This window comes from Aquarana catesbeiana, linkage group LG04 (assembly GCF_042186555.1).
Source record: "Aquarana catesbeiana isolate 2022-GZ linkage group LG04, ASM4218655v1, whole genome shotgun sequence".
Lineage (NCBI taxonomy): Eukaryota > Metazoa > Chordata > Amphibia > Anura > Ranidae > Aquarana > Aquarana catesbeiana.
The window spans coordinates 288,823,562-288,833,057 of NC_133327.1; the positions used below are offsets into that span (position 1 = coordinate 288,823,562).

The 9,496-nt window shown below is 39.9% G+C and overlaps 1 protein-coding gene across 2 annotated transcripts in view; it reads left to right on the forward strand.

The window, feature by feature from the left end:
- LOC141139992 (elongin-A-like) overlaps positions 1-8,505 on the forward strand; it is a 210,424-nt gene extending 201,919 nt beyond the window's left edge. The window contains exons 2-3 of one of the 2 annotated variants that reach the window (XR_012243877.1): positions 4,429-4,535; positions 7,886-7,916. Coding sequence is in view for 1 of the 2 variants with exons in the window: in XM_073626676.1 (XP_073482777.1) it covers positions 4,429-4,535; positions 7,886-7,947 (169 nt within the window). In the remaining variant the exon portion in view is untranslated. Of the gene's footprint in view, positions 1-4,428; positions 4,536-7,885 lie in introns of both variants that reach the window. The other variant, XM_073626676.1, reaches the window with a different exon arrangement.
- Positions 8,506-9,496: the final 991 nt, after the last annotated feature.

The window sequence follows — 9,496 nt, forward strand, 5'->3', positions numbered from 1 at the left end:
TCTCAGTAGGAGGGAGGCTGACGGATCCAGAGGGCCGATTCTTATTCCTGAAGGGTATCCTGGTGAGGAAAAAGCTCACTTTGGTGAATGTCTACTGCCCCAATAAAAACCCGATTGGTTTTCTAAAAGGGGTGCTCTCCAAATTGGCGGAATTCAGGGAGGGAGAAGTGGTGCTGGCGGGGGACTTCAACTTCTGTCTGGACCCTGTCCAGGATGGTACGTCCTGGGCACAGGGGACAAGTAAGGCTCAAATGAGCATGATTAAGCGACGGCTACATCAATGCCATCTAATAGACGTGTGGAGGATGCAACATGTAAAGACTATAGATTATACCTTCTTCTCCCCTGTGCACGGGACGTACTCAAGACTGGATTATATATTGATGGATCACAGTTTATTGGATCTTGTCGAGGAATCCAGAATAGAGGTTACCTCCTTATCAGACCATGCGCCAGTTACACTTCTGCCGCGTACACACGAGCAGACTTTGCCCGGCGGACGGGATTTCGTCGGACAATTCGATCGTGTGTGGGCTCCAGCGGACTTTGTTTTCTCAAAAGTTGGACGGACTTAGATTTGAAACATGTTTCAAATCTATCCAACGGACTCGAGTCCGGTCGAAAAATCCGCTCGTCTGTATGCTAGTTCGACGGATAAAAAGCCACGCTAGGGCAGCTATTGGCTACTGGCTATGAACTTCCTTGTTGTAGTCCGGTCGTACATCATCATGTACGAATCCGTCACTTTGGTTGATCGTGTGTAGGCAAGTCCGTTAATTCAGAAAGTCTGTCGTAAAGTCCATCGAAAAGTCTGCCGTAAAGTCCGCTCGTGTGTACGTGGCATAAGGATTAGGTTTACGGAACCACAAAGATAGCCCTATTCATGGAAGTTGAACGAAAACCTACTCGGGGATCAAAAAGTCTTAGAATAGATTCAGGAGGAAATTGAATTTTTCTTCAGAGTTGATGATACAGGAGGAATTTCCCCATCGGTGTTATGGGAGACGCACAAAGCGTATATAAAAGGGGTACTGATATCCATAGGGCGGGGTTAAAAAAAAAAAAAGAAGAGAGGATAGGGAAAAGCTCATTGAGGAAATTCTGGTATTAGAACAGGACCACAAAAAATTAAAAGGCCAAAGCCAGGACAGCTTCCGACAATTAGTTGCAAAAAGGGAAGAGTTAAGAGACAGTATGGAGCAAGAGTCTAAAAGGTCCCTCAATAAATTAACAAAAGATAGATATGTGTGGGGTAATAAATCTAGTAAACACCTGGCGAGGATATTTAGAAAGAAAAGGGATAGGAATTACATCGAGAAAATACAAAATAAAAAAGACGAAGCAGTAGGTACAAGTAAACTCTCTGTAATACTCTATTAGACAAAAAGGATTGGGGAAAGCGCAAAGGCGGGGAAGATGGAAGAATTCCTAAAGGAGGCAGGGGTAGTCAAGATGTCTGAAGAGGAGCGAGATCTCCTTGACAGACCTATAGATGAGGAGGAAATACTTGCTGCTCTAAAGAGTGTCCCCAAGGGGAAAAGTCCTGGCCCCGATCACTTCATTATACCTGGAAAAATTTAAACATATCCTGGTACCCAGATTAAGCCATTACTGGAATGAACTGGGCCCTAATTGCACAATGGAGAGAGAGGCCCTGGTAGCGGCCATTACATTAATTCATAAAGAAGGCAAAAATAGGGAGCTTTGCTCTAGCTATAGACCCATTTCATTATTTAACGCAACGTGAAGCTATATGCCAAAGTCTTGGCAGGTAGACTAATGGACAGAATGACCACCCTGGTGCACCCAGATCAGGTGGGTTTTGTGCCGGGAAGGCAGAGTAGGGACAATGGAGTGTGTTCAGTACTCCTGGTAGAGTCCACCAAATGAGGTAGGCCCCCAGTTCTATTCCTGTCAATGGACGCAGAAAAAGCGTTTGACAGGGTAGACTGGGGGTGTATGATCAAAACTCTAGAAACAATGGGAATAGGCCCAAGATTTATCTCCTGGGTGAAAATACTTTATACCAGTCCTACGGCATTTGTAAAGATGAATGGAGTTTCCTCTGACCCCTTCCGGATGGATAATGGCACTAGGCAGGGGTGTCCATTGTCCCCCCTACTATTTGTCCTTACCTTGGAACCCCTATTATCTACCATTCGTAATAATTCAGACTGTAGCGGGGTGAGGATAGGATCAGAGGAACATAAACTAGCGGCTTTTGCCGACGATGTGATGTTTTTCATTACAAACCCCAAGATTACGATCCCGAATATTTTGAGGGTTCTTAAAAGATTTGGGGAGATTTCAAATTTTAAAATCAACCTCGGTAAGTCCGAGGTGCTCAATGTGAATGTGGGAACACAAGAGGAAAAGAACCTCGTGGGGTCGTTTCCCTTCCCTTGGAGGAAAGCAATTAGCTATTTGGGGATCAAGTTATCGAATAACCTGAAGGAAATGTATTTAAACAACTACATCCCACTGTTGGACGAAATTAGACGAGAAGTAAGAGGCCTTGCCACACGTCCCCTTTCATGGATTGGTCGTATCAATGTTGTGAAAATGGCTATAACGCCTAAAATACTGTACAAGTTCCAGATGCTCCCTATCCCGCTCCCCCAGTCGTATTTTAGGGCCCTAAGGGGCCTGATATCGAGGTTTGTCTGGGGTGGCAAAAAATCACGAATTGCTAGATCAGTCCTGAGTAGGAGGAAAGAGAAAGGGGGGCTCGCACTTCCAGACTTCAATAAATATTATAAATCGGTGGTACTTACACGAGTAATAGAATGGTCAAAGGGGGCTTTGGATAGGAGGTGGGTAAATATAGAACACAGTTTGAGTAGTAGGGATTTAAGTCACATAATTTGGAACCCACCCAAGTTTAGAACACTGAGCACAGAAACGGCGGCACTAACATATAATGCTTTAAAGTTTTGGGACCAGGTCCACACCCAGAATAAGTGGACTTATAATTCACCTTTGATATATCTGAAAGAGAATATTTTTTTTGAACCGGGGAGGAGGGAGGTGGGAGGGAATTGGATTAGAAGGGATAGTATACAATTAAAAGATGTAATTAGAGAAGGGAAAATATGCACGTATTCTGAGTTAAAAGATAAGTCTGAGAATTTCTCTATTGATCCATGGAGGTACCTCCAGCTGTCTCTCTTCATCGGGAAATTGCCGAAACCACTCAGAAGTAGGGAAGAGTACAGACCCCTTGAGCAGCTCTGTGAGAGGGAGCAACCGAGGGGCCTGGTCTCTCATATTTATAAAATTCTGAGCGAGAGGGAGGAGCTGGAGGCGCCCCAGTATATTAAGGCATGGGAAAGGGAGTTAGGGTCACGGTGTAGTAATTTCACATTAGGAAAGATTTTGAAGATGTTACATAAATCAGCAGTAGATAGTAAGAGGACAGAGATAAATTTTAAATGCCTAGCAAGGTGGTATGCCACCCCAGACAAATTAAACAAGTTTGACTCGGCAAAATCAGAGAAATGTTGGAGGGGGTGTGGGGCTGTGGGGGCGATGGCGCATATTTGGTGGGAGTGCGCTGCCATCAAAATTTTCTGGGAAAAAATAATAAAACTAACGTCATCACGGGTAAAACCGTGGTAGAAGATCCATGGGTTTGTCTGTTTCACGGTACGGAAGAGCCCATCAAGCAATATCAAAAATCTATAGTACCCATTTTGCTGGACTCGGCCAAGAGGCAGATTGCGAGGAACTGGCTGGATCCAGATAGCCCAAACATTCGAGACTGGCTCTTCTGTATAAATGAAATATATAACATGGAGGGTGTGGATAGTGAGGGAGCCTATCTGGAAGAGGGTGAGGGCCGGGTGGATAAATGGGCAGTATGGTGGAAGTATAAAAGCTCTTGGAGCTATCTGGAGGAGGTTACAAGGAGGTACTGATGGGGAGGGGATTTTGGATAGTCCAGTTACAACAGGAGTACCCTATTTAGCATTACGATGATCATCTGCAGAGGGGGGGCCGGGGAGGGTCAGAGGGAGGGGTGGAAATGTAAGCGGGTATATAATGGAATGTTATTGTAAAAAGTGGTGATGTAGACTCTCTGTTGGAGGAGAGCTATTTATTTTTGTATTGGAAAATTTAAATAATTATTAAAAAAAAAAAAAAAAAAAGGATATCTAGAACGGCAATGGTGTGCAAAGTACATCTGACTATAGCCAGATTAAAACTGATAGAACAAACTGAAAGATATATATTTTTTTTTTAGACATTATGTGACGGTGTCCCGACTGTCTAAACTATCCTATCAAATGAGATATTGTTGCTAATCTGAACAAAAATCTAATGAATTTGTAGGACAATGCTTGACTTCTATCCTCTTATTTTTAAGGGTGTTAAATACCTGCAAAGGTGTTTGACCTGATTTACGAGACAAATGTTATCTTTGTGTAGGTTACAAAAACAAGAGTCAAAGGAATCCAGTATTTCAAATTCAAATGTTCCTGTGAGCAATAGCCAGCATGGAGGACCAAGTCAAGACACAAAAAAGATTGTAAAGAGTAAGTGAGCAGTTTCTTTCTTCACTTTTTTTGTAATGACTTTTCTAGCCTGCAGTGACAGATAAGAAAAATAAAACCTGTGTAACACACAGTGAATGGGCTCTGAATGTCTTTTTTACAGCTGGTTCCCCACAGATGTCTGTCACACATTACTAGATGTAGAAAATAATTTATTGACTTGCCAAGTGACACCTGTGCTGCCAAGCTGAACGTGGAGGCTTACATACTTGAGGTTGATCTGCACATAGTTTCTGACGGGGCATATAAAAGAACATATTCTACCACAGCTTAGATTCAGAATATTTCTGATGTTGCTAAACATCAAGAAATATTGTAATATCAAACTATTCACAGTAGCATTGTAAAAATTGATATAACCATGTACTGGAATTGGACCACCTCCATCTATCCAATTGGGGAATAATGGGAAGCAAGGAGACCGCTCCCCAAGAGAGGTCCCCAATGCGGGGGAAACGGACAAAAAAGTGGACTATCTCAGTACCCTAGACAGATAAAACATCCGATAAAACATAACATTTTAACAAAAATTGTATTGGTACATGATTAAAAAAAATATATGTAGTATCCAGATACAATAATTGCAATTAAAATTGTTCAAATTTGTTTACATTACAATGGTACTCAATTACACTCCATGGTGGACGTATTAAATTTCCTCTATCCAATTGGGATGAAAATTTTATTTACTGTCAGCTTAAGCAAAGGTTGTCACTTACCTGCATGAAGAGATCAACATACCTAGGGCGACCTCTTCCACAATCCCTGCCAAGCACCCCTGAAACTTGGGACAGGGGCTTCAAGGGCAAGGGAAGAGTGTGCAGGTATCAAAGAAGCTGGAACTGAGGATGCTGGTGTCAAGTAAGCAGAAGCACAGTAATGAGGGCACCCAGAATACACCAAGTGTAGTAGAGCTCAGAGCTGGGTTGGAAGTTACGTTCAGTAACCGCAGTAAGGCACCAACTTGTGAGCAGGATCAAGGTCAGATGAGCAGAGGTTGGCAACATACAGGGAGGAAGGTACAGAATTTGAATGGCAAATCTTGGTCAAGAGTCTAGATCGGTAACAAAGGTAGGCAGCAAACCTAGACAGACAATGACTGCACATTCTCCCAGTACACTGCATACTGTCTCCATTTGGGCCACACCTGCCCTTGCATGCCTGCCACATTAGGAGAATGGCTGTGTCTGTACAGCTGCTATGCGAGAAATCTTGGCAGCATGCACACACCTCTAGCTGAATAAACAAGGTACGAATGAATGCGGTATTGGCCACAGTGACGGTGTTACTGGAGCCTTAAATGTGGTGATTGCATTTCTTTTTCTTTTTTACTCAAGAACATTTTCAGCAGGTACAGAAAAATACCTGGTATTCTTGCAGAAATACAGTGCCTGGTCACTTATATGAGCTGAATTGAAAGGGCAAACCATTTTATCTTCCTCCTGTGAACTGCTATTCCCAATTCAATGTAATGGAGAGGAGGAGAGGAAGACCTATTAGTAGCCAGGTAGTCCAGATAGTGTAACAATATGGTATCTCCAGAGATAAGGTGGAGTGAGTGAGTATCGACACCTTTGGACAGGAAGTGTAAAAATAAACCTGAAAAAAAGAAAACCATGCAGCCACCACATCTAAAGTCTTGTAAGGGACAATATAGATTGTTTTTTTTTTTTTTTTTGTGTTTTTTTTTTTTTTGGGGGGGTGGGTGATATTATTATTATTATTCACGTTTTATATAACGCCAACAGTTTACACAGCGCTTTAAAATGTTGAGGGGGGACAGCACAATGCTTTGTTTTTATCTAAGTAATTACTAATGCAAGCTTTCAAATCCACTTGGTTCTGAAATGGTTCTGAAACTCACATGCATAGTTACAAATGGAAGTCATAAAATACAACCAATAATTATTTTTATTATTAATAATGATAATAATAATTATTATTATTATTTTATAATTCTTTTTTCTTGACGGACTTTACTAATGGCTATTTTAAATGGCTATATAAATAGAAATCAAAGAGTGTCATTCGAGTAACTGAATAGGAGATGTTACGTTTTTTGCTTCTTTATTACTCCTATGTATAAATTATGTGTGTTCAGAACCATTTTTATTATTTTAAATTGTCTGAGGAAGGGACCCATGGAAGGTCCCAAAACTTGCATCTTTAATATCTTAGCCAACAAATGGTATCACTATACGTGGCAAAGGCCTCTACTGCATGATTTAGCAAAATGGGTACACAGAAAGTAGAGCATGCCACCTGGTGGACATAAAGAACAAGGTGGAGCTCTCAATGCCTCTAAGGAAGACGATCTGAATAGTTGCAAGAACGGGTTACATTGCATATTAAACCTAGTCCCCTTTTTGTGTGTCTAACACTTTCATCCTTTTAACTAGTGGTGCAGAGCCTACGAGATCTTGGTGGCTTCTCATGGTTCTTGAACTGCACAAATGCCACACACTAGGTAGCAAAAAGAAAATACAACAGAATTGTCAAGTATAGGCGCTTCAGTCTTTAAAAATCATTTTTAATATTTATTAGAAGCACTAATTCAATGTTTAATAGTAGTTCCCAGTGTATAAAGAATTCTATTCACTGCATCAACTGTAACAGCTGGTAAGAGACCATGTACTATCTCTATTTTGTCCTTTATCTCTTACAAGACTGTCAAAACGGTAAAATGATAAAACCTCTATAATTTGAGATTTAGAATATATATGGGGGACTCTACAACATTAATTCAAAGATGATTGGAGAGTGTATCTTCAGCAATATTTGGTCTTCTTGGTTATCGGGACAATTGTGACAGCTTAGTATTTCAAATAACTATGCATACATTTCCCACGCTAACTTCACAAAGATAAGCTACTAATTTAGTGAAATGTTAAGTTAGCCTCCTCACACTGTTGAATGCACCCCTTGTGTTGTGATGGTCCCTCAAGCAGCTGTTACTGACAGATGGAGTCACTAATTTGACTAAAGAACAAAAGGGTAAAAGTACTGAGTACCTAAAAATATATCTGGCTGTGTTAACTAAAATATTATATTTAAAAATATAAAGTCTTGACTGCTGTACTGATGGTTTTGCTGGATAGTGTTTGAGTATTGTATAATTTGTTTTATAGGCTTGTTGCTTTTTTATAGCATCACTATTAACATTGTTTACTGCTGAAAGGTATATGTCCTAGTTAGCTATATTTTTGCCTAGCATAAATGTAAATGTCCGGATACATATTTTATGTCTATTGCATTTTTGCATGCTTTTGCCTTTTACATGCTTATTGTTTATCAATATAATAATTGTTTAAAACCTATTTTCTCGTTTCTAGAGATTGCCCCAATGATGGCCAAATCAATGAGAGCTTTCAAGAACAGGGTAGGGCCAAGATGAGATTTGGCGCCTTGTTAAACCATTGCTATGATAAGGTTAAGATAAAAAAATAATCAAAAAAAAAAGAAGAAACTGTTTGTGTTTGTTTGTCATACTTGGCATTTTGAAAAACACTATGTCAATATATGCATGATTTGGTATATATTGTATTATAATAAAACACAATAGTGGAGCTGTCAAAACATTCATATGGCAATGTGTGAGTTTTTTTTTTTTTTTGTTTTTTTTTTTTCTTCTTTTTCCTGCCGAGGGAATGAGTTGGCGAAACAGAACCTTAATCCATGACAGATGACCTAGAAAAATATGTTGCACAGCAACGTTTATACTTTGTCATATATTTCAATTTTCTAGTAATTATGAGTAAGAATAAGCAAATCCATCATCTTGCATCACACAGATATACTGTGTGTGAATTTCAACCGATCTGCTGTTTTTTGTCGGTAATATTAATTTATTTTCAATTAAAGAATTTACCCTGAAAAAAAGTATTGTCAAATAATGTGAAAATTTAATTTCAAGTTTATTTCTGTTTAATAAAGGCTTTCTTGTCAAAGTGAATAGCTAATTTCTACTTTTTATGTATTTTATTCATTTCCAATTAATAAATTCTTCCAATTCCACACTACTATCAGATAAGTTGACAAAGCGCTGTGGGGTTACTGAAATCGTAGAGGCTGCTCACTTAAAGTGGATGTAAACCCAATTTTGTTTTTTGTTTTTTTTTAATTAAGGTTTGCACCTTTTGTACAGTATAGGATTTCACGTCATATGTGCCAAGTCTTGCCACAAAGAATTAATCTAGCTCTGAGCAATCCTCTTATCTTTTTTCAGTAAGATAAAAACTGACACAGAGAAATAGGAGTCTGTTTTTCCCCCTTGCTGTGAGTGACAGGTGATTTACATATCTCATGCACAAGCCTGAGAGAGGCATTCCGTGTACTTCCCATCCCCCCTCCTTTCTTCTCCAGCTCTCCCAGGATTGGCTGCTCTACACCTCAGCATGATTGGGCATGCTGAAGTCATGTGTTGACTTTTCTGGGTTTTGACTGGATGTTAGTGATCATAGCAGAAGTTCAGTGTAAGAAATACACAGGAGAAAATGCATGTGGGCGGGCAGTCTACTGACATCACGACTCCACCCACCAAGCTCCGGACAACAGACCTACCCACAGAATCTGCATTTTTTCGGGTCACATAACAGACAGAGGGGAGACATTTTACAGGTAAGGATAGATGCAGAAGGAATGTATATCCTTATAGATAACCACTATGGCAGTAGTTTAGAAATGATGAGAGTGGGTTTACATTCACTTTAAACTAGCCATACATTCGTGTACAATTTCCTTTAGATTTACCTTCAACTATATAGTGCAAGGGCCTGCCTGTTTGGATAGAAATTGACAAATATGTTAAGGTTTGACCTCATATTATATGGTTTTTGGTAACTCTAAAAGAAAATTGTACAAGAAAATTGCACAATGTTTGGCCAGGCTTAGCAAAAGCAATGTTTTTTTGGAAAGGTATGTGTTCACTTTCTGAGGTGAGAGAT